The sequence below is a fragment of the Wasmannia auropunctata genome, unplaced genomic scaffold, assembly GCF_000956235.1.
Source record: "Wasmannia auropunctata unplaced genomic scaffold, wasmannia.A_1.0 LD336106.1, whole genome shotgun sequence".
Lineage (NCBI taxonomy): Eukaryota > Metazoa > Arthropoda > Insecta > Hymenoptera > Formicidae > Wasmannia > Wasmannia auropunctata.
In genome coordinates, this window is record NW_012026784.1 from 8,538,164 (window position 1) to 8,564,356 (window position 26,193).

The window sequence follows — 26,193 nt, forward strand, 5'->3', positions numbered from 1 at the left end:
ACGCAACAAAATAGGCCGGGTAAATTTTAGTGTGGTAGATTTGAATGGCAAATATGGTGTGGTAGTCTAGGCCGGTTAATAATAATATTATTTTTGGGATATTTTGTTTAATAAAAAATTGAGTAAACTGTTCAAAAAAGGGAGAAGAGAGCTGTTGAACAAAAAATGTTTTTTTTTTTTAAATTGAATTAAGCTAGAAAGAAAGTAAGGTTTTATAATTGTTTGGTGCCCGCAAGAAAAGTCGCGTTATCTTCGATACAATCTCAGCAAGAGTATTAAACGATCGATACTTCCTATCGTGCAGCTCTCTAATATGCAAGACGTTGGAATGATGCATGTAAAAGAAACGCGACATCGCGATGAGATTAAGACTGATTCTAGACTCGCTCGACTAACAAGAAAGCTATTACAGCAACATCAATTTCTGCGGGATGTCCATTCATGCGAGACAATATCGCGGCGGCGGAAACGTTGTTTAAATATCGGGACATGCCGGCGTAGCATGGATTATTGAAGTTTCCACAGAACCTTTTTTCTTTTATCGAGACCGAGAGAGGAAAAAAGAGGAGTTTTCTTGCGATATCACGCTTGCGGGCGTAGCTCTCGCGAACGACTTTTTGAACAAGACCTCCTGACCCGTTTAAAAGTTTCGTGGCTTCTCCCTCTTTCTTCTCGCTTCCTCTCTCTTTCTTCTCGCTTCCTCTCTCTTTCTCTCCGATTCACTCCCTTTGGCCGTTTTTTCACATCCTTGTCACGAGTGTCTAACTTTCGCGAAATGTTTCCCCCTTTTTTTTTCCACTCGGTATCTCCTGGGGAATTATTATTGAAGCGGACACTTTGAGGCGGTTCCGTTGCACGATGCACGATCACGTCTAAGTTTGATCGTGTTATACGAAATCCTCGATTTTACAGAATTGATGATGATATTTCTTTAACGATTTGTCACGAGCGTGAAAAATTAACAGCAATTATATTAATAATTTGTTATTCAGATAATTGTATTTCTGATAAGCAAATCTTTCACGTAATAATTTCTATAATAATATGCATTATTTAGATGCAGCTATTTATAACACAATTAAGCATTATTATAATGATGAATATTTAAAGAAAGATTACTTTAAAACAGTTAACAATATCTTTAAAAATAAAATAAATTTTTAGAAACTATACAAATTTAAAAAGCAGAAATATTCAAACAATAAAATACAGGGCAATAATATTTGAATTTCGGATTGTATTTGATGAATACATGACAAACATTCCGTTCTTTAAATATTTAAATATATGAAAACAGGCAAACTTAGAGAAATTTGTTTCGCTTTTTCTGTAGGATTTTAGAATTATTTCATCATGAATTTCAAAACTATTTTTTACTTCTCCCTTCTAGGGCTCGAAAATATATTAAATTCTTGTACCTTTACTTCTTCAGCGCAGAGTTCGTCGCAAGAGTCTTCTGCCTCGCCAAATCGCTTTCAGACGCGCGGAAACTCGAAAACGCCATTATCGCAGATACCCGGTCCTCATTATCATAAGCGCACGATTCGCGAGGCTCGGCACGGCAGCTGTTAATCGTCACGTTCCCGATTCCCCTCTCGATCGGCATTTTCCCGCCGGCTATTAAATAATTAAGTGCCGGCACTTAATTTGGCCGGAGCGAGGCTGAGCGAGGCCTGGAACGCGGAAGAAGGATCGATCCATCGTAACTGCGGAATACTTCCAGGGAGACGCGGTGAGACTATGTTGTGCTCGATAATGAGAAGTACTCAGCGAGAGCGATGTGTAATTAGAGACGAATGGCGTGCGCCGAATGGTTGAACGTGGTCGACAACCCTCCCCCCCCTCTCTCTCCCCCCACCCCCGGAAAATTCCGCGTGCGTTTCAGCGACGAAAAGAATAGTTCCGATAATGAGCGACACTTCGGCGGTGTGTTCCTAGTTGGATGTTGACGAGTGATTTTGTGGATAATGAAGAGTTGTTCGGAAAGCATTACAATAGAAAATCATTAATTTACGAACAGAATATCAACAAATTTTTTGATAGAAGAAACGAACTCGAGTCTGTTTTTCAAATGTCAATTTTTCCAATCAGAACTGAAAGAGATAAATAGATGGAGAGGGAGGGAGAGACGATTTATATTAAAAATGACTGATATTTTATATATAAAAGTTTTATTTTACGATAAAATTAATTTTCTGTAAACGTACATATTAATGGTATATTAATGGTAACATATATTGTTAATCTTTTAAAGATAACAATTGTAGTTGTTATATGTTTTTTGCATAGTTGCGTTTTATAATATCTACTGAACATTATTATAAAAGCATCTTTGGAATTGAATTAACCATTTGTTTAAGGTTTTTTCTCGTTTCGCTGAAACAAAGTCTTTTTAAAATAATATTAATGAGCTACGTAATATAATATAAATTGTTGAATTAATGAGAAACTTTGCGTAAAAACTTATAATTAATCAGATTTAACTTTTATTAGTTATTATGAAAGAGAGTTTAAATTTTACATATTTTTATAATTATATCCACGAAATGTTTAAGCTTCATGCAAATAATGTAGTAAATATAGTGAGATTGCAAGAAACGATGGTACATTGAATTCACTAGATTGTTCCGTATCCTGCAGTTTCCCGCTATTGTATTTCTATCGTTGCCGCAAGGATTACAAGTACAGTTCATTAAAAACGGTTGTTACACAGCAGCTAGAAGCGTGCCATATGTACCTCACCTAACAACGGTCAGTAGAAAAAGGAATGCCGGAGAATAGAACTTCTACCTCTACAATGTAAGAATTTCCGATAAACGAGTTACACGTGGCGCCATTATTTCTCGTCCCGAGTAACAAACTTCACTTTTTTAACTATCGATTTGCAATCGGTAGTCGAATTGTGTGCCCACATGAGATTCGTTTGTTTCATTTACGTAATATTGTTCGCCAGTGGAATGTGAAAATTACAACGAACACTTCCGGGCGTTTCGGGGTTCGGCTTTTTTCTTTTTTTCTTTTTTTTTTTGACGAGTCGAAAGGGAGATAACGAATGACGATTGGCGATCTGGTCATTTGATCAGGCACACAATCCGATCAAGCGACTAGTAATTTTGCATATCGCGCAGCTCTGCGAATGGATGAATAGACGGATTAAAAAGCGTTTAATTGTAACCCTTTCCGTAAGTTCGATTATTGAATCTGTCCGTAATGAATTTTCCGCCAACTCGTTCGGATCATGAATGCCATATCACGAACTCTTAATCGATAATTCAAGTTGCACGTAATTTTTAATGTAAATTTCTCGCTTACTACGTGCGGTCGCAAATCGCAGCTATAGGTGTACCACCACCTTGAAACATAAATGAGAATTGAGCTGTTAATCTTTTTTATTGTGTGTGATGTTAAATTTTACATCCATTGCGTTTGCAATCAAGCGCATCGACTTGTTCACAGTTGTTTTACTACATTGGATTTTAATATGTTGCTGAGAACTGAGCTATAATTTGGAATCGTGAGTATTTTTGAAATGTGAGTTCTGACACATAAAGAAAATTGAAAAAAATGTTAAAAATTCAGATCTTTTGAAAAGATCAATTTTTTTTAAACCCAACTTGTTGCAACACTAAGAATATTATGTACATTCCAGCATATATGACGCGCACTTTCATCGACCAATTTTTAACAGAACCCGACTCGATATCCGTGTATGACGGCACGTACACGCGATGCAGGTTAAGGCATAGACGTAATTCAGACAAATCCTGTACGAATAGTCTCTTTCCACGTCATGTATTTCGCGTGCTCGGAATTTGAGGACGCGCTATGCGGAGTGAGCCTTCAAATTTACGAAATTATGTTTATTTCAATGTGTGCTCCCTCAATATCAGTGGTCTGAATCGTGGAAGATGCATGTGAATCTCTACTTACAATTAGAAATTACTACGCGAAACGAAAAGGCACTAATGTCTTTATAATCACACGGCGTTTTTGTGAGAATTTGCTAGATTTGAAATTCGCTAACTGTAACTGTATATGCTCCTGTAATTTTTAATAAGTTTTAAAAATTAAAGTATAATATCATTAATAAAGAGCGGTAAAAGATTATTTTAATAAAATAAAAATGTATATATGATATATATTATTATCATGATAATAATTTCTCTCTATTCAAAGCTTCGAGCAGAGAATAAAATATCAATTTTCATGCATTTTTTCCGTAAAACTGTTATTATAATATTATATATGTATGAATAAAAATATAATAAAATTTATAACTTATATCTATTCTTTAGAGTATGATATATATTATAAGGGATTGTTTGATATAAAAATATCTCATACAGATTATATATATATATATATATATATATATATATATATATAATCGGATAAAAGATTGCGAAATGTATGGGTAAGGGATTGTTTGATATAAAAATTTCAATTATTATATATATATATATATATATATATATCTGTATGAAATATTTAAGGATAGTATTTTAAACAATATGCAATAATTGAAATTTTTATATCAAACAATCCCTTACCCATACATTTCGCAATCTTTTATCCGCAGTATAAATAAAAAATATTCTTGCGGAAGTAACCAGTTAACAAGCTTGATTTAAATCGAATTCAGCGTCTATTTCTGGCGCTTCGCAGTTGTAACATGGGTGGTTTGTTATTCCAGCGCGGAAAGGACGCCAACGCTGTTCTCTGCCAACTTTGCGCACGGAGTTATGTCCTCGCGGGCAAATGCTGCGCATAACTTCGCCACGAGTATCTGGCCTTACTCGCAGCTACTACTCGAATGCTGCGGCATATCCTGCGGTGCGGATAATATTGAGTTATACTTGACAATGCATACAGCTTCCCGTGATATCAATAAGCGAAAATTGTTACGTTAACGCGTATGAAAGAACAACACAGTTGTTTCTATATGAATACCTTTAAAAATACGGCTACTGTTATTTTTGTGACTGCCTATTCACGAAAGTTACAAATATCGTACTGTATGTATTAGATTGTAGCTAAATAATTTAGAAAACGTTAAAAATATGTGAAAAATGCAAGAATTAATAATAATACGTAAAAATTACTGAATAATAAGAAAAAAAATTATCTTATTAATCAACTGATATGTACAAAACATTAAAAAATATACATTTCAGAGTAGCCACATATAATTGTTGCCATATAAGATATGTAGGATAAGAATGTATGTAAAAATAGTAATGTAATGTTTATCTTTTCAAAATGTTCTATATAAATTTTTATGAAATCCCGATTCACGAAAGTTTTGCAATCAAGCTGCTGCCCGGTTCATAAATAACTTTCTATCTCAATGTAAAATGAATCGATACAAATAGTAATGCTGTTCTTTTCTTCCCGATAACTATCCCGTGGTAGTACTAAAATTGGGTGCGCAAATTCGCGTGCTGAGCGAATCCATGCAACAATATTTCACGTTTGAAAGCACCGTATGCTTTTCCGATACCCGGCTGGTTTGTTTTCCTGTTTGCCTACACAAAGCTCAGCGCTATTTTCACATTTCAATCTATCCGACTGTAGAAAGTCGTTACACGAGTGCAATCGACTGTTCTCGTAAGCAAAACATTTTTGTGTTTTCGCGTTTTACCCGCGAAGAAGCATGTCCCTCATACTTCATGCGTGTGGCGTTTGCGGAGTTAGACATTTCCGCGTAGATCCCTAAAAAAACTGAAGCCGAAAATTCTGTATATGAATCAATGCAATATACGTCAATACGGTTGGTTTATCGTTCAAATAATATTTACTCATGCGGAACAAAACAAGTTGAATAGGCATAACTTTTTTAATAACTGACGAGATGATCGAAAAACATTACAAATTTTGTTTTTAAATATTATGGTTGTTCGTGAAAATATTTAGGATAACGATTTAATTAAAATTTATAAATTTTTGTTTTATTATTTAATAAAATAGAATGTGTTTCTGACTACGCAAAACATTACTGCCTGCGTCATGTACAATAATTGTTCTAATTATATTAAATGTATATCAGCGCTTTATCACTAACAACACAGCATGGCGTCAGATAAATTTTGGGCTAATAACTCTTCAAGTATCGATAAACGGATAAATCTGGAGGCGATTTGCAAGGCGCCACTTAGCGCCAGCAACGGTGTGAATAATTCACAGTCGATCGATCGTAAGTTTTCCGAAAAGATCGTATCACACTTGTTTTGCCCCGATATCCACTGTATGCCGCAAATTTATCGAGAATCAAGTTCCCTTTAGACCTCAGGCGTTCGGTGAACTTTGGCTCGCGCGATTCGTGCGTCGAAGATGCGGTTTACCACCATCGATTCGAAACTCGCGCACAACTTCGGTACCGTATCAAAGTGGTTTCCAAGCCCGTCAATCCGTTATCCCTTCCTGCGACATAATGGTGTTAAATATCAAGCGAATGTTGTATCACAGTTAACGTGATGCATGTGAATTTCGCCACGCTATCGGCGCGACCTTTTTTTTGCGGATTTCAAGTGAAAAAAGGCATCTACCGCTGTACCGACATTTTTAGACGGAATTTTATCGCGCCCGTATGAATATTGATTACAGAACTGTATCACCACGCAAATTGAATTCGATCGTTGCGGATAACAGATTTGAATTTTGATGTTTTTTGTCGAAAAAAAAACGGTTCGAAGAAACACGAGTGTAGTCGAAAGCTCGTTTGACGTCACGCAAAAATACACAAAGAGATTTTATTTCACCGTGACTAAAAGAATGCTTTTGTGTGTGTGTGTGTGCGTGTGTGTGTGTTTAGAGGGTGCGTCCACGTTATGGAAAACAGATCGACTTCCCGTCAATAAACCGCCATTCTAATTTACTTTCAATGCTCAATACTCGTGCATAATGTGAATTTATTTTAATTAACGTCAATTCCCAGTCAATCACATGTAAAAAGCAAATTACTATGCACATCAATCGAAGCAACGCACGGTTAAAAATATTTTAATTAGCGCAACGTTAGTACGCCGGAACACGCTCGATTATCGACCATTGCCGCTGATTGCTAGAACGGAAAGAGAAAAATCGCAATAGAAACGGCCGGCCGATTCGAAACGGGAATAAATTTCGTGGCCGTAATTCGGTAATCGTATGGCCGGAAAGCGATTAAAGCCAACGCTATTAGGGTTTGTAACGATCGTTCGGTTAACGTACGTATCTGCGGTACGTAATGCAGTTCCCGACCGTGAACAACTGCAGACACTTGTTAGCCGACTAATTAGCAGACGGGCCCGGATTACCAAAAAGAAACATAGAAATTACGCAAATGCACATGGGACACGAGATGTAAGGAAAACGCGGAGAACAGAGAAAAAGAGATATTAAGGAGTTGGGAGGGGGTAGATAGAAAAAGGGGAAAGAGAGTAGAGGGAAGAAAGGCAGTTTTTATGATTATGCTTTTGTGCGTACATATCGCGTGTGGCGGCACGCAGTAAAATATAGCGAGATCAGTTTAAACCGGAGCTTATGGTAGGACGTAGCTAAAAGAAAAAAACAGCACCTACACGAATCCACGCTAACCGCATGACTTTATTGAACAGTGAGACAGAGTTGTTAACGTGAAGAAGCTCCTAAACGTTCTCATCATAGAGAAGCTCCTAAACATGAAGCTCGTAAACGTTCGTTAGTAATTAGACGTGAAGTGTAATATAATAAAATTACTTTACGAATACAGATTAATTAAATGTTTAAGGATTTTTAAATAATTTATTTAATATGTGTTTATTTATTTAAGAATAAAGTTACGTGGCGATTGTGGCGCGAGAGCTACGCGTCAGTTTACATTATACCGTAAGATATTGACCAATTACAATCAATTATTTTCCTCATATTCGACTACGATTGATCTATTTCTTACTGCTTAGGGCTTAAAATCCTTATTGTGGACCGACACTACTGTGTCAAGGATCCAGGTTCAAATCCCCCCTAAACCAATATAACTCTAAATCGGTTTTAAACGATCGCTACCTCTCGGAAGACAAAGGCAAACCGAGAGTAACTTTATCCAGGAAAGTCTCTTCTAAATAGGCAGTTCAAAATCGGCGTAAAACTGCTGTAAGTCCTCTATATCTGCGAATATATGCAGAAGAGATCGCCTATGCGCTGACAAGCGTGTGGCGTGTGGCGAAGAAGTTCGAAACACCGCCATATATATTAATATACGTCGTAGTAATATGTAATCATTGCCCAGAACCGCCGATAATCCGCCGATTGAAAACTTCGATGAACCAAAGAAATATTTGTAAATAAGAATAGTTTATAATTTTTAGCGGTATGTAATTATTGCCTAAAAAGTGAAGAGACGACTGAAAATTTTGTGTAATATATGTATTACAACGTATATTACATACGTTTTCAATGTATTCTTCATGAACAATATTTGCATGCCGTTAAATATTATTAACTACTTTTATTTAGAAAAAAAATGAAGTAAATGTATGTACAAACTATATGTGTGATTGTAAAAAATATCGTTAATAACATAAAAATTTAAATAATTAAATAAGATTTTTAGTAATAAAAAAGAGCGTTTGTTTTGGATAAAACGCCAATTTTATTAACGTATGTTTCTTTAATTACTCTAAAGAGTGTTATCAATATTAAAATTCTATTGGAGTTGCCTAATTATTTATTATTGCATCGCAATGAAATTGTATTTTAATTAACGTCGAGGGAATCGTTAAATATAGAATACTGCGGTTTATACTGCTTATATACATTTGCATGTCGGAATAACACACTGAAATTACGAAAAAACGGACGATGAATCGACTTTATACTCACAATCAGCGAAAAAGTTTTGATCTGTTGATTTACGCAGATTCTAGCGAAGCTAGAACGCGAAAGTGCGAGCTCTTCTAGAATGGAGAAATAGCAACGCGAAATATTTCCAATCTCGAAGTTTCATGCTCGAAGTTCTCGCATTGAGCCATCTTGTCCCCAGTGCCTGATCCTTTTCTACGTTGCGCCCACCATCCTTTACACCCACACACAAATTGCACCCTTCGCATCCCCGCTGTGCTCGCTACGTATGAATTCTCTGCCAGGGAAATAACAAAGTTCCCGGGCTCGAGACTGAAAAGTTCACGACAGTTTTAACCTTTTTTTTTCGTTCCCGATTCTTTGTTTTCTTTGTCACGTGTCTCACTCCTCTGACCACTTTATTCTTTGCCCATCGCGTAATTCCATGAGCTACGAAGAATTATCTCTCACAAAAAGCATGATATCTGGCCACTCTTCAATAATATAGAACCATTGTATAGATACGAAATTTGACAACAGTAACGTTATTTAGTTCAAAAGTTTCGCATCAATTTGTGGTATATTGCAATCAGGCAGGCTCAAAATATTGTAATTAATTAATCGCATATATAAGAAGCCTTTTAATTAAGATTGTAATATAAATGTTTCAGCAATATATACAGGATTATTCATTCATTATTAAATTATTAAAATTTATTGAATTATTTTATGCAATATATCATCTCTTATTTCCTAGACAAATTATGCAAGACAATTTGTAATGAATTGAGATTAATAATAAGTCACATTTTCATATTTTTTTATTGTTTTTATTGCTGAGAAATATAAAATTCGTTTTCTTTATTTATGTGATAAAATAACTGTCATAAAAGAAATGTAATATAACTTTAAGAGAAGTATTAAAATCTCTCATAACGATTCGGCTCTGTTTCTGGGTCATATTCAGAGTACCCCAAATCTCTTTGCCCGCATGCCAGATTCCTGTCTCCAGCATGCGAAAGTCTCATACATAATTTACTTCGTATCATGCGAGTGATCTACAAAATTAACTTAAACACGAGCGCGCTGCGCCAACTCGGAAATGTGCGAGAAATATTTACGCAAAGGAGGGAGGGGGGGGGGGAGACGAGAGTGTCCGCCGAAACGGCCGTATTGATTACGAACGCCACAATATTCTATGAAACTGCAATTCGGCGCGCATACTCGGGAACCAAAATACATCACGGCAAAAGGAAGAGTATAAAAAAAGAAGTGGAAGCGGAGCGGAATAAAGGTTCCGTGCGGACGGATTCCTCCATCCTTTTGTCTCGATGTTTTCTCGCAGGACTATCGCGCTTCACGGGAGCTTCCGCGGCCGACGCTTTTCCGGATTGCGCCCGAACTCCCATCCATTTACGCCGGTCGTCGATTTTCCTCGGCGACAAGAATAGCGCGAAAATCACATCCGCTTTTTTCCCAGGGAGCTAAAGATCGCCCCTACCGAAAGTACACGTCGTTAGTCGTGCATAAATCCACTCACCGATTTCCGTCGTATTATCACAGGCGCGCGGCGCGTCCGAGTAATTTATTCGCGCGGCTTGCAGCACGCGCGCGCGGACATTTTTCTATCATATCGGAATATCTATCATAAAACATCCGCGTGACAGATCAGCGTGACGTATCCCCATGACAAGTGTCGCAGTTTTGACGGGAATATTGCCACTGACGCACCTTGCTTACATGTGTAATGCTTGACCGTCGCAAATCACGCTGCACTGCGCTTGGACGCGTCGAAAAATTGCAACTGTGACGAGAATGCATCGCGCTCTAAAATATGCACCGGTGGCATTTTTGACAGCGAAACAAGAAAGCTAGCGGAACGTATACATGCAGGAAGGTATCGCATAATTCTTGCTTTATTTTAATTGTCATATGAATATTTAAATTGGATCCAAAATTTTTATTAAACAACAACACACAAGTAAGAATTTAGGATGTGAAAGTTGAACCGAAGATTCGATTAATTTGCATGATAATAATATAAATAATATATGTATATACGTACATAAAGTTAATATAGCGATCGTGGATATCTATATAAAATGAAATGAATTCTTTCTTGTGACAGTTGTACGATAATGACTGCGCTTAAAGAACACTTCCGCCGCATTACACGCTTCACGGAATTTTTACACCTAATCGCTGATGCTCTCGGACAAGATTCAACATTCCCAGAGCATACGAATCATTTCTCTGACCATTGGCCACCATCTTCACCTCGCTCCTATCCCTAGAGAAATTTCCATGAAATATTGCGCTCAGTCACGTAACATGAATTGCGACCGTGGAATTTCCGATTCACTTGCTCTATGTTCGCGCATTTGCCCCTGAATTTCCACTTACATGCACCCGCTCTATCTGAAAGATCGTGATTGAAAAATGTGAAAAAAAATCAAATAACATCTCGAAGAGATATCTGCAAGCATCACTGAGATACGAAATATTAAATATGTGTGTCTCGCGTATGCTGCACGCATCGCGCGCGTATAACGTATGAAATATATTTTTAAAAGTACTTTCGCGCTAAACGCACCCTCGTCTCGCATAAACGTAATACATAATTCTATAAGGGAGACATATGGCAGAAATTTTGCAAATTTCCGTTTCTTCCGTGCCGTATAAATTCTCGACGCGTTAAAATGCATGCCGCCGTTCGGGCGGAACGACGTCTTTGGAAGAACATCTCGAAGTAATTTTTCTTTCCAGCAGCGAGTCCCGGCGAAATGGCTCCGGCGAAGCTGGTTGCGGGAAGATCGAGAGTCTCCGATTGTTTTTTTAGAATTTTTTGAGTTCACCCGCGGTGCCAGACAGAGAAAGGGGAAAGAGAGAAAGAATGGGGAGGGGGACAGCCGTGCGCCGCGCCGCCGCCGTGCAATTTCAAACGTTACGATGTCCCCCGGGAAGCGAAGCTACAAAGTAATTTTTCCCTCGCTTCTCTTCCTCGCTTGCTCCCTCGTTCGCTCGCTCGCTCCCTCGCTCGCGCGCAGGATATTCCCGGTGAAACTTAAAAGTGCCGCGAAACCCAGTTTGCCTCGCATGACCCCTTTTGAAGCTCACCTATATAGTTCAAGCACTTGAATAACGAATGTAACGACGTTCTCCCGTTCGTAACGTACGACGTTCTACGACGTTGTGCACGGATACTACTCCGCGTAAACTAAACCACGCTCTTAATATCATATCGTACGTTACGCTCGCAATTGTTCCGAGAAATTCATGTGCGCACATTCGGTGCGCGCTGGAGAGTGGAGAGCTAAAAACCTTCTTTGCGCGAGGAAGGCTATTAGAATTCGGATCGCGAACTTAAATCGACTGCGGCACGTCGCTTTTTTATGGGGTAAACGACGTCGATCGCCAAATTGACGCGTTAATTATGAAACGAGCAATATCGCGGCTCTGCATACGAGCACGGAATATCGAATCGGCTGCCCAATTTAACCCTTTGCGGCCCCCTCATTCGGCGGGCCAGATAGGATCAAATTATCCATTCATACGAAATAGCGGAATGTGTGCAACAAAGCGAACTTTTAAAACAATTTTTATTAGGAAAATATAAATCGAGTGGAAATAATTACGATAATTAATAATTCTCATTTAATTCTAGTCGTAAAATTAACAGATATATATTTATCTATCGATACACGCCAAAGTAACAAAATCTTATTTTTTAAATAATTTTCACTGATTCGTGCCGTCACAGCGATAAACAAAATTGGCCAATTTTGTAAATAATTCCGTAAATTAAATTTCCGAAAACATCGATAATGTCGCACGCATCAACTGTGCACACTCAATTGCTCGCCTCGACTATACTCTTTTAATATGGTTCTTTATTACAGTTGACATTTGGATGCAAGCCAGTTCAAGACTTTCTCTGCTATTTCTATCTCTTTTCCCAAGTTCCTTCTGCATTTCCATACTCAAGGATATTAACGGTAGACTACAAGCTCACATGCAGAATGTGTTTTCTAGGTTTTTAATGAAAGTGCAGTTGTGGCAAGTGCTGCTTGATGCAAAATTCTGATGATGGCTGTTCCTCTTGAATAGCTCTCGGCGATAAATATTCCAGTGAGCTGTACTGTGTTGCATTTACATTATTAATCGTATATTATCATCTCCACAAATGACTGCCGTATTATTATTTAAAATACATATTTCTGTGAAAAAATGTAAAATAACTTGAAGCTCTTTAAATAATTTATGTAATCTTAAAAATCTCTGTATTGTTATATTCTCATCTTAACTGCAGACTTTGAAGTATATGCTAATTGAGATCAACGATTTAATCTGAAAAATGAGGGCCGGATAAAATGATTTATATGAATTATTCGTAGAAAGGAGACAAATCGTGCGCGAGATTATGAAAATTTATTTCAAAGGCGGATGAAACCAATATCGACTCGCAGTTAATGGTGAAAGCTAAGCGTGACACGTGCGACGAATGTAACGTTACTATTCAACAACGCGACTGAATAGATTTGGTTCAATATCAGTCGTCTATAGAAGCGAACGATCGTATAATCGTCGTTCGAACCGCGCGCGGTGTAGGGTTTCAACAATATCGTTCGCATGGCACTAAATCACTTTCTATTCATTAATCATCAAGCGGTAGGCTACGTCATAGTGGATTTATATCTCATTTCGGCGTTTTGCCCGCTCCATTAAATTCGCGTGATGCGAGCACAAAAATCCCTCATTTCGATAATCACATTATATTGCTTTGCACGGACAATTAATTGATATTTAAACGAAAATTTTATAGCGCGCAAAATTGGAATTTTGGAACTTTCTGGAAAATAAAAATCACTTTCTCATGACGACAAAAATTTTTTCTTGTAATATATTATTATTTCTAATCTACATATAAATTTTCGATCAATCTAAAAATTGAATTATTTTTCTACAAAACAACAATAAAAATTTTATTCCAATTTATTTCCTTGCAAAGCATCCTTGATAATTGTTGCTTTTGAAAATAATATCTCGTTGAAATGTAACTATGTAACATCGCAGAATACTATGAAAATACGATGTGATGAGTCGCAAATTCCGTAATGATTATTGCCAACTAAAGTTAGCTTCGCGCAAATATTTCCGTAAGACCGCCCGGAAGTTCAAACAACGCCGAGGCTCTCTCGAGAACCCGGCCGGTGCAGAAAGCGACGTGTATGGCCAGCCGAGTATGAACAGACCGCATTCCCGCGGTCAACGAGTAGTGCGGGTCGCCGTTTGGTCGGCCAGTGGATACAGTTAAACGACATTGCTCAGCACTCAAGTAATTCTCGTTCTTTTGTACACGGCTAGCACCGAGCTGAGCTAATCCCTCTTGTACACGAATCTCTCTCTCTCTCTCTCTCTCTCTTTCTCTCTCGATTCTCGGCAGCGGATATTTTCCGGTACGGTATTTGAACCTTTTATGTATGTACTTTTGATTCGAGCCATTCGATCCTGTCGCGTAAAAAACCCGGAAATATAAAAAAGCAGAGATGAGCAAAGAAGCTTACGTTTATCTTCGTTAGAGATTGACGAATTCTCTTCAAGCAAATGATTATTTTATCAGAAATTAATATTGTGAATACTTGCGTGGCGGATTAAAAACGTAAATCCACGATGTAAATGATGCATGATAAATAAGCGCTCCTTCCGATAATCAATCATCGTTGTAAAGAAGAAAAAAACCATCAATCATTTTTCCAAAGAACATTTACACTAGGAGGCGAGCCGTGTTTCCTCTTTCGCTCAACAATCTCGTAAACAGAATAATGTACGGAACAAAGGGATATGCTTCATCTACATGACTCTTTCATATAACATATGGGAAGATACCGCGGTTACGTTCTAGTGCGGATTACTCGCGGCGAAGATTAAACTCCGGCCATCGTGTACGATTTTCCTTCATATTTGCAGGCTGCCTCTCGTTGGCAAAGGAGAAAGCCTTGGAAAGTGAGCAGCGAGTACTTTGATACCTTGCTCGAGAAATAATTCACTGTTTCGTTCCTGTGAATTTCAAATCCCGGCGACAGGCAAACATCCGCCGGCGTCGCCTGAATGAACAGGGCTTAATAATTTATAAATCTCCGTCAAAGCCGCACATCTACTCTTTCTCGAAAATACCACTCGTTTCTGAGGTCATCGACTTCAAAGGATACAAGGTGCGGAAACAACGGAGCGTACACTGCTGTTGCTATCCCTTTCTCGTGTTGCTTCCCTTTCGGTCTATCTTCATTACGCGAGATAATCTCGCGGGAACAATACGTTACTCTCGTATGCTGTGTACTAAATACGAGAATCAAAAAAACAACTTTCATGTTATAGTATTAAATCGTTTTGTGCCATCATTGAAGTTATTCGTTCCGCTGAGCAATTTGTCCTGACAAATTGCCTAGAAAAAGCCTCTTTGATAATAATATGCCATGCGATTGCAGCATTCACACTCGAACAAAAACTTATTTATGCACCAAGCTCAAAGTGGATGCTGCACAATAGGTTAAAAAATATAATATTTATAATATACTTCATTATAAAATTAAATTAATAATTAGCATTTTAATGTCATATTTTCTAATTAACTTGCATTTTCATTTAATCGCATTCTAATTAATGTTTAAAACTTACACACATTTTTTTTACACATCGATGAAGAAAACTCATATTTTATATTTAATCTTTGTACAAATAATTATCCATCCCTTTATCTCCTAATACTATCAGGATATAGAAGATCATCCGTTGCATTATCCGCTATACCATGTTGCAGAGTGGCGGCCAGAGTGGTGTATGGACAGTAAGCGTGATTATACTGTCGATCGGCACCTGGGTGGGTAGAGTCGGGCCACGTCCGGCGGATGGGGAGCTCGCGCTCCTGACGTCGCCGCGTGAGCGATTGGAAACCGTTCGACAGGTTCTTTCTGAGGTGCCTTTGATCGACGGCCACAATGACCTACCGTGGAACATCCGCAATTTCCTCCATAACCAGTTGGCGGAGTTCGATTTCGACAGGGATCTGCGTCAAGTCGCGCCCTGGAGCAAGAGCGCTTGGAGTCAGACCGATTTGGTCAGATTGCGGCAAGGCATGGTCGGCGGACAGGTAATTTTAAGACGCTATATATTATATAGGAATTATATATTAAAAGGAGATTTCAAAATAAAATAATACAATGATCGAACTTAGTCTTATTTAAAAGCTTATTATTCTTTGAATGGTGGTAAATATTTTTTAGAGTGAACTTTGAATCTTTATCCGTAATTATTATAATTAAAATTGATTATCTAAATATATAAAGTTTCTTATATATTTAGTAAAATTATACATATATTCTTGTTTTAATTTTGATAATCTTTCTTGACATTAATCTACTACTTAACCCGCGCAAGAACCGCGTTCAAAAACCGAATTGCGTCATTATGCAATGTAATAAGCAATCTAGACTCGGATGTTTCGCGGAAACCATACTAGAGATGACTAGGCGAGTTTCAGGTGTCGGCGATATTATGAGCGTGACGGATTGAATGCATCGATTATCGTCGCATGCGAGCACTCAGGAGCTCGTTAGGTCTGAATGATGCGAACATTAAGCGCGTATCATGCTTGCACGCGCACATATATTGTAGAAATGATAGCGATCCAAAGAGAAATGGATGTAGTGCGTGCTAAAGATAATAAATAAGATTATATAATAATCTCGTTGAATCTTTTCACTTGTCACGCTGGTGAAATTTAAAATAAAATTGCATATGAAAGACGGTATACATCTGTCCCAGCGTACCGCGCGGGAATAATGAGAAAAAAAATATCGTTTTAATAAAATACAACAATTACGCGAGAAGTTGCGCGAGACGGGAATTCATAAGATAAAACAATTTTTTCAAACGCAAACAACATTGCGGATTCCAGCATTCTTCTCCCGCAAAGTGAAGATATTGCGTAACTGTGGCCGGAAATTACATTCTTTTGCACATTTCTAACATTATCATATAAATGTAATATGTATTGTAAAATATATTCTTATAAAATAGAGAGATATTTTCTTCAATACAAATGTAAATTGGAACAATATTACACACACACGTATATATATTTTTTAACTTAAAACATATTTTCCTAGAAAAATTAAATATGCTTTCTCTTATGTCACATCTTCCGCGCTTCTCTTGGGATTTTTTTTCTTTAAATGTACGACAGAAATATGGCCGCTCTCAACTACCTGCACAACCTTTCCCGACAATTATATATAACGATTATTTTTTTTCTAGTTTTGGGCCGCTTACGTGCCGTGCGAATCTCAGCACCTTAACGCGGTTCAGCTGACTCTGGAACAGGTGGACCTCATTAAGAGGCTCATAGAAAAATACTCCCAGCACATGCAGTTCGCTGCATCGTCGAGGGGTAAGTGCAGCTTAGCGTAATGCGAGACGTAAAAATGCGCGAAAATAATGCGCCGCGATCGACAAAGCGACGGCTTTACTCAACTATATTTCTGACTTCTAGAGATTTTGGAGGCTCACGGGAGGGGCAGAATAGCTTCCCTGATTGGAGTGGAGGGTGGGCATAGTCTAGGAAGTAGTTTAGCCGTTTTAAGAACACTTTACCAGCTGGGTGTACGGTACCTTACACTGACACATACTTGCAACACTCCATGGGCGAAAAGTTCGTCGGTGGAAGACGACGATGAAGATGGTAAATTAGATGCAAGTTTGGAATAAACATCTTCTTCAGAATTAGCAGAGCTGAAACTTGCAAACTTAATCTCATAAAGATTCATGATAACAAGTAGTTGAAAAATTAAATTGCGCAGTAAAAATAAATAAAATATCTTTGAATATCACATTTCTTGATATTTTTTTCTAAAAGCAATATATGTATATATTTTTTTTTCTTAGACATAGAATCTATCAATATTTTATCGTTCAAATAAGAAATTATTACTGAAGATTAATATGTGATATTTATAAATAATAGATGATTAACCTTTACAACAGTAATTTAATAAATTTACATCGTGATTTTTTTTAATGTAGATTCCATGAAAGTATTAATGATAAAATAATACCGATATCAATATTTTTCAGGCGGAGGCCTGACAGCATTCGGCCAGACGGTAGTTAAAGAAATGAATAGGCTCGGAATGCTGATAGATCTCAGCCACACTGCGAGGGCAACAATGAGGGATGCTCTAAGAGTCAGTAAAGCGCCGCTCATTTTTTCACACTCCTCTGCGTTCGCTATTTGTAACTCCTCCAGAAATGTGCCCGACGATATTCTTAAGCAACTGGTGAGTGCACAGAAGTCTCTACAGTGTCTGTGAAATCCGTCTAACGTTGTTTCTTATTTTTCATCAATTGTCCTTGTTTGAAGATAAAAAAGGAGACATTTTTAAATTATAATATAATTGTCGCGAAATTTAAACTACATTGTGTAAATAATTCTTGCGACGTTCCCTTTTGCACAAAACATTTCGTTCAACAATTAAAACCCTGATAATTGTGTAAGAATTGCGAGTTAAACGACTTTTTTGCGGCGAAATTCGCACCTTGTAAACGTAACGAAAATAGACAATTGGCGCGATACGAAAGACCAACACCACGATGTGTCGAAGATAAAAACCTTTCTCTTTTTCTCCGTCTGCCTTCTCAGATCTTCTTTCAGCGGACAGATAATTATCTTGGGACGTACGGCGGGCGGAGTTCCAATAGCAACTCGAAACATTTACCGGCGGCGATTCCTTTCTATTGTCGAGTTTTGTGCTCCATTAAGGAGCGCTCGGTTCACTGCAGCTCGTTAAGAGGCGAATTATCAAGGTCGAAAATTAACGGGCACTGAGTCGGCACCGGTGAATGCGGTACCGCGATAACGAGGTCTCCCCCTTTCCGGCGCGTTCGTCGATTCTATCGATCCCTTCTCTGTCGCCCCCGGGGGTTGTACAATTCGTTTTCGAAGTAAAGGCCCGGACTACAGGATATATAGTTTTCCCCCGTGCACCAGCGGAAAATTACGTGTTACACCTCTCATTGAGAGCCGGCTTGAAATTCCCGGTGCAACGGCGCGAGGCACGTTCAAATCGCGCGACTACAGAATTACGCGCTCCATTCTCACGTGCTTGCTTCCAGGCTGCTAACGGCGGGCTGGTGATGGTCACGTTTTACAATTATTTCGTGAAATGCGGACCCCAGGCCAGCGTCTCGGACGTGGCCGAGCACATCTACTATATTAGAAACCTGATTGGTGTGGACCATATCGGAGTCGGCGGAGATTTCGACGGCATCAACAAGTACGTTGGCGACGAGATAAGTCGACGTGGAATTGATTAATGATATCTTTGAAAATATCGGGAATCATGCCTTTGACTGATATATAAGTATGGATACTGATAGTAATTAATTTCATACGTGTCGCCAAGCTGGAAGATGTAAACTCCACCTCAGTCAGTAATTTTCTGCGGGGAGGAGGAAGGTTCCTGTGAGATCAGCGTGTTTACGACGTGTAAAGGAAAGGTCCTGAGTCTGTTTTTAATTTCTTTCCATCGATTTGAGATTTTTCCCGGCTATCAATTTTTAATATAATATTTAATAAATTTTTACATATTTGACATTCTTTTACTGACTGGGGTGGAGGCTAACAATCGAAGTTCGATATCTCAACCAACTTCAGCTCGGCGACACCGGGCATATGTATTTTACACAGTAAAAGTGGGGGGACTAACAATCCATATTTATATAGTCAAAGAATCATGCACGGAAACAATGATTTTGTTGAAAGGTCTTAAAGATTTTGCTGGATACAGATCTGAAAATAATTCTTATTGGACCATCAAAATAATTTTGTCGGAAAGTCCAACTGATTGCTAGAATAGAATATCAAAATGTTTTACATTAATGCTTCATCATTTTTGAATTTTCAACAAAATTATTTTAATGGTCTGATAACATTATTTTCAGATCCAAATGTTTTGATCTTCCAGCAAAATCATTCTCTCTGTGTACCATCTCTCAAATAATTTGCATGAGATATTGCTTCAGTAATAATGAACTTGAGCTGGAATTCAATTATCATAAATTCTACAATGTCAACTATCGCAGAAGAGAATTGATACTTTAACTTGGCGAATTAATCTTTAGTAAATTATTTTCGCATACTTTTCTTCATGGCAAATAGAAGGTGAAAATCGCGTTTCTAATTACGTGCGAAACCTCTTTCTCTGTCTCTCCATAGAACTCCTCGTGGTCTCGAAGATGTCTCGAAGTATCCCGAACTATTCGCCGAACTTCTCCGGAGTGGCAAGTGGAACGTGCTCGACCTAAAGAAAGTCGCCGGCTTGAATTTACTGCGAGTCCTCACACAGGTTAGAGTCGATTAAGGTCCAAGGTGCGGTTGTACGTACATGTACCTTACGGCGCTTCCGGCGGGGCCTTAATACCACCATATTTCTACCGTAGCAATGCGTACTGCTAGTCTCGCTACGTTACACGGCTGCACAACTATATAACTTTTCTCAGTCGTGCTCAATCGTCGTACTAAATCGCCGCTCTTAAATAAACGCGAAAAGTGATGCTAACAAATTTTTATTATTACGTAATAATTCTTATTATAATATTTTCCTTGCAATTTACGAGCTTGTAGTATTTTGTAAGACTAAACAATGGGACAAAAGGATTAAAGATTAAAGCATTTTCTTAAGATCATAAATAGCACAATAATTCTAAGGTATTATTAATATTCTTAATAAGACAATACCTAGTGGTATTTCTACGGTGGTATTAATATTATATAATATTGCATCAGGTAGAGCGTGTGAGGGACGAGCTGAGAACAGCTGGACTTACGCCGCTCGAGGAATATCTTCCAGACTCGAAGGACACGATCGGCAACTGTGCTCTGGATATTAACTCCGTGCAAAGGGTCACGGAAATCTGATCGATCCACCGTACGCACTGCCCGACGACACGCGAATTAATCTTATGCCAGCACGACCGTTTCGCGCAGATGGGCATAGCCGGAAGACAACCAATCATACCAAGAGCGCGGATTCAAGGCAAAAATTCGATTATCTCGTTCACTACGATCTGCACGCTCGCGAAAGTTCTTCGAACCTCGTGTGAAAGCTCAATTGAACGTCGACATTTGCGAAGGCTCAAAATAAACCTACCTCGATACCTGTTTCACAAAGGCGACGGGCAGCGGATATCGATTATGCTTTATTTAAAGGAAGGTATATATTCTCGCAAGTTATATTAAGAAATAATCAGAAATTATGTGTTGCCAATAAATAATCATAAAAATATCAATGTTTAACATAAACCGCAGTAATCTTTTGTACTTACAATAGAAAAATCAAACATTAATAATAGAGAAAAATTTATTTGAAAACAATTCTGTCTAATTAGTGCGAGTCTGAATCATACTTCTTTGATTGTACGTATAGCGATTTTTTTAAGACTTACAAATTCATAAATTATAACCATATCTATATATTTAATTGCGAAATGATCTGTTCGTCGCCGTTTAATTACCCATAATTCACAAACTTTTCTACTTGATAAAATTAGCGAATCGTTAACAGGCTGGTCATTACTTTAAGATCTACATTATCTTGCTGCAAACATCTTCACGATCGTGTAAATATCTAAATGATAAGCGATGCGCCATCCAATATTCGCGTGAAGATGAAGCGTCACTTCGCCGATGCACGAGACTGTTTCTAAACTTCGATGTCTTCCTCTCTTGGAAACGATCGTAATATGTGTGTGAAACTGTGAACCCCGGCTGTATACCTTTGAACGTCTTCCTTCCCCTCATTGCACCGACGAAAACACGTGCTCTACAATAAAGCGAATGTCTGTAGAAGGAAGAGTCGATGTCGTGTTTCTACGAGCAGCATACATAATTAACAAAATTCTGAAATCTCTCCCTTCCATTTGTAGACACTAATTCTTTATTTATTCTAGCGATATTTATTAAGTCCGAAGTCTGATTCTATCCAATCACATTGTAATGTTTTAGAGAATTTATATTTTTTATGAAAAGAATTAATTGTTATCATTATCTCGAAATATTTCATTGTAGTTTACAGAATTTTATAAATCTGTATATCTGAACCACACACATACACACACATACATGTATATATAATACCACAATTGAATTTCAGAATAATATGTAAAAATAATTTTTTAATATTTAAATATTTCTTACAGTTGCTTTCTTACATATTTCAAGAATGTGATTTAAAACACGTATATGTATAAATCAATGAATGTAACATAAGATATCAACACTTTAACATTATTACCTTTTTAACAATTATTTAAAATGTAAAGTTACCAAAAACTCTTAAACTGAAGTAATTAAGTGGTTAAAATTGCCAGTAAAGAATTGATCTATCTCCGGATTTTCTATAGCGTCAAAAAAACTCGAACTCACACATATCAAAGTGAAATATTAAAACTACTCATATTTTATACAGCAAAAACCGTTCTAGTTTTGCACGGATCTCTCACGGTGAAGCTCGGAGTTCATCAGAATATCAGATCGAGAGTCACGTACAATCCGAATATGTTGCTCGCAGTGACAGGTGTCGATGAGGACATAGTTGATGGCGGACGTACGTGTTTTTCGACGCATTATGTGCCGGGCTGCGATCTATCGTTAAAACGCACCCGGCAGTCTCCTTGATCAAAGCATCATCTAACGTCTAAAGACGGGACATTTGAAATTGCCTGGAATAATCGGCCGATTGTACGAACGAGATGCGCTTTTGCGTCAGTTTTGTTCCTGGTAATTTTCACATATCGCCGTCCACCTATCTGTGTCTCGTGTGCACTTATTATATAATTCGCGCAGGGTGAAACCCTCGATCAGAAAATGAGACCGTGTGTGAGAATCAAGTCGACGGACTCGGGCAAGAAATTAATCAGTTTGCGCGAATTATACCTCACTCCCTCATTGGGAGTAGGTGATAAATTCTAGGATATCAAAAGTTTCGTTGTATCTCTCGAACGAATTCTATAAATAAATGTTTCTATTGTAACTCTGATATATTCCTTTCTCTCCGACACACATGCACATATTGTAGCTTTTATTTAATAATATACTCTTAAATTTAAAACTTAATACTTTTGATAATAATAATTTTCAATTCTGGATAATCTGGCACTTAACGTTTTATGCAATTAAACGAAAAAAAATTTATATATATTATTACATTATTTGTACTTAATTTACTTGAAAAGAATTTGTAGTTGATTAAACCTGGGATGTGTACATCAAAATCTAACGAGAGGTAAGCAAGAACTATGCAAAATAAACTTAACTTTATTATCCAGTGCGATATTCTTATACAAACGACGTATCATACATAACTTCTTAAAAACTTAACGTGTAATAATTACATAAGGGAATGATGATCAGTGATTATGTAAAAGACAATGATATTATTTTACAAAGTATAAATGAGTGTAAAGATGGGCACTAATCGTTAATATGGCTAAAACTTACACCTAATGTCAAAATGGAGAAAATGTTATTTACAGACAATTTCACAAGGTACACAATTTACGCTGACTGACATTTTCAACACATCAGAGATGATCTCAGCCACTGTAAAAAGAAAATCGATTTAGTACAATTTCTAATAACTTACAGCTCGTAATTGTAAAAGAAAATATTCTCGCTAGGACATCTATGTACCTCTGACAAGCTCAATTTTATCGTTCCATTTTGCAAAGGGTCCTTGCTCTCGAATATTCCTAAGTGAACGTAAAATACTCAATTAATACAAAATATTTAAGAGCCTATAAATCAAATTGTGTAAAAGCTGATTAAGTGTCTCGTAAGCAACGTACCAAATGCATCGCTCAAATGTAAGATCGCCGAAACAAAGTCGCCGAATCGAAGAGTACCGTCTTTCCTCATGTATCGAAGGATCAATATGGATAATACGTCCGTGTTTAATTGAAAACCTGAGGTAGAAACTTTAATTACACGACGGCGAAATAAAATGCCTATACTCCGCAGCACTGTATTAAATTTTCTTCTTACCAACTTCCAGTAGAGCATCTCGCAGTCTCTCCGCCTTGAGTATACCCGTCTTCTCCTTTGTGTGATTCTTGAAAGCAGCTTGCCAATACTTTAAACTGCACATAAGATCTTTGAAGTCGTTAAACTTCAACCGGCCACTACCAGAACTCTGTTTAAAGAAGCAACAAATGTAAGGAAATTATCGTTTATCGTATATCCTATTATCTAAAAAAGAGAGAAAAAATGAATAATTTTATTAAAAATTCTAATTATATACTCAGTATATATATATATATATATATATATATATAAATTAATTAAGTAAATTATTTAAACACGAAGTTATGTCCTAATTTTGCAAACAATTATCAAATAAAAGCTTATAAATACGCTACATATTTATAGCGGAAGAAATACTAAAAAATCAATATATTCTAAAAAATTAAATTTTTATTGAAAGGATACGTCCATAGTAAGCACTACTTGTCGACAGACTTCCATGCAGGCACAGCTTTTGATGTAATCTAGAAATTAAAGAGAAAACATTTATTTAGATTAACATTGCTTAACTTTTTCAATGCATTCTACTTCTGCATTGTTTAGTGTATTCAAGATTTTTTATTTTACGGTGAAGAGAAAAGTACGTCGTACCATTCGGTAAACAGGCTTCTAAAAGCTCCTGCAGCTCGAAGGCGTTTACGGTTCTGTGCTCGTCGGCGAGTTGCAGAAACACAGCTTCGTATTGAGAGAAGCCTTTTCCTTCCAGAGGAGGTGCCTTAACAATTGCCGATTTCATTAACGACGGCGGAGTGTCTAACAATCTGAAATATTAACAAATGATTCATATATGTATAGAAAAAGGAGTCATTCATTCTTTTATTCTAGGATACAAAACATATAATTAATGTGCAATAATCCTAAGATTGTACGTATTTTAAATTTTAAACAAAGCAATTTTAACAATGACAATATGTTACATACACTAATTACATACACGCGCAAAATAAGAAAAGATAGGCTAATTAATAGTAAATAAAGGCAACAAATCATTTCAATGAAGAAAAAATATATATATTCAACGTATTCGAGTTTCCTTAACGAATAAATGTGTCGGGAGAGGCAATTACTTGGTGCATCCTTTGAAATATGGCCGAAGGAGGATTTTAAAACTATAGTTGAAGGCGGACGTGTATATAACATATCCTCACGTGAGTTATAATGTATGCGCTGCACATTAAATGCACCGAGGCGACCGTACGATCCTTTGTGCCGCCTCGTGCGAGCGTGTATGACATCGGCAAATGCATATACCTACTTGAGTTTTAGAGGCTTACTGCTGTAGACCCGCAATGTGAAACTCGTTTCTTGAGTCGGCTCGAAGGTCGTAGGTACCAGTAGGTAACCACCCTGCTCGAGCTGACACCTGTGGCTCACCTGCCGACTATTCGTGTACTGGGAATTAACTAAGGACTTGTTCTTCTTGAAAAACTGTTTGTTTATCGATTCGGTACTGTTCTTAGGTAGCGTGTACGCCGTGAAGCCGATCACCTGAAGACAGAGCGAAAATTTGATAAATCAAGTCAACAAGGTACACGTTAAACGCGCGATATTCTGAAAAGATTTCTTACCTTCGGCTCCATAATCGAATGCTGATTCAATGAAACGATTACTTCCTCCATCTCGCTTAGAATCAGATGTAACTGTGGATTTATATGAAAGGTTTCTGAAATAAAGAAAAAAATAGATTCGTTAGCTAAATATTTAAATAACTAAATATTTATTTAACTTGATTTGATAAAGAGAAAGAGATTAAATAATATAAGATAGATTAAGTTTTGAATCAACTGTTTACGATCACTTTCTGCGTTTGACACATATAATTGCAATTTCACGATAATGTTAGTGACAATTCAGGCAGACTGTAGTGAGTAGTTTAGTGACTCGTGAGTGACACAATAATCGAACCTTGATTATTTCGACATCCTCCTGCAGTGACGCCTCTCCTCCAACTGCCTTGGTATAATTTCATTTGCCAAGTGTGCTTACTGTGTAACGACGGTTCATCTCTCGAAGTTTCAGCATCTAGATGCACAACTTCCAGATGAGTAAACGTCTTAACGAAATCTGAGTATGATATCCTGCAAACATAGTTTTCGTAACAGTACACAGTTAGAACATTTCATAACTTCGGCGAAGTTTAGGAAATCTGCTCTATATACATATTAATCGTGCGGATTACTCAATTACGACATTTAATCCCTACTTTTTCCAATTTATACACAATGAATAAATAACATAAAGAAATTTGTTTCATTTTAACTAAT

At 37.3% G+C, this 26,193-nt stretch overlaps 2 protein-coding genes across 2 annotated transcripts in view; one reads left to right on the forward strand and one right to left on the reverse strand.

Annotated features, from left to right (window-relative positions):
* The window catches only part of LOC105455901 (dipeptidase 1-like), a 100,117-nt gene extending 78,897 nt beyond the window's left edge, over positions 1 to 21,220 (forward strand). The window contains exons 2-8 of the mRNA XM_011699609.1: positions 15,614 to 15,943; positions 17,110 to 17,242; positions 17,345 to 17,533; positions 17,926 to 18,128; positions 18,964 to 19,124; positions 20,066 to 20,195; positions 20,636 to 21,220. Coding sequence (XP_011697911.1) covers positions 15,614 to 15,943; positions 17,110 to 17,242; positions 17,345 to 17,533; positions 17,926 to 18,128; positions 18,964 to 19,124; positions 20,066 to 20,195; positions 20,636 to 20,767 — 1,278 coding nt within the window. The 3' untranslated portion in view covers positions 20,768 to 21,220. The remainder of the gene's footprint in view (positions 1 to 15,613; positions 15,944 to 17,109; positions 17,243 to 17,344; positions 17,534 to 17,925; positions 18,129 to 18,963; positions 19,125 to 20,065; positions 20,196 to 20,635) is intronic.
* Positions 21,221 to 23,144: 1,924 nt separating this feature from the next.
* LOC105455909 (calpain-C) overlaps positions 23,145 to 26,193 on the reverse strand; it is a 32,815-nt gene continuing 29,766 nt past the window's right edge. Inside the window, exons 8-16 of the mRNA XM_011699620.1 lie at positions 25,835 to 26,007; positions 25,498 to 25,592; positions 25,185 to 25,417; positions 24,521 to 24,690; positions 24,335 to 24,393; positions 23,891 to 24,038; positions 23,695 to 23,811; positions 23,540 to 23,598; positions 23,145 to 23,449 (exon numbers count right to left, since the gene is read on the reverse strand). Coding sequence (XP_011697922.1) covers positions 23,423 to 23,449; positions 23,540 to 23,598; positions 23,695 to 23,811; positions 23,891 to 24,038; positions 24,335 to 24,393; positions 24,521 to 24,690; positions 25,185 to 25,417; positions 25,498 to 25,592; positions 25,835 to 26,007 — 1,081 coding nt within the window. The 3' untranslated portion in view covers positions 23,145 to 23,422. The remainder of the gene's footprint in view (positions 23,450 to 23,539; positions 23,599 to 23,694; positions 23,812 to 23,890; positions 24,039 to 24,334; positions 24,394 to 24,520; positions 24,691 to 25,184; positions 25,418 to 25,497; positions 25,593 to 25,834; positions 26,008 to 26,193) is intronic.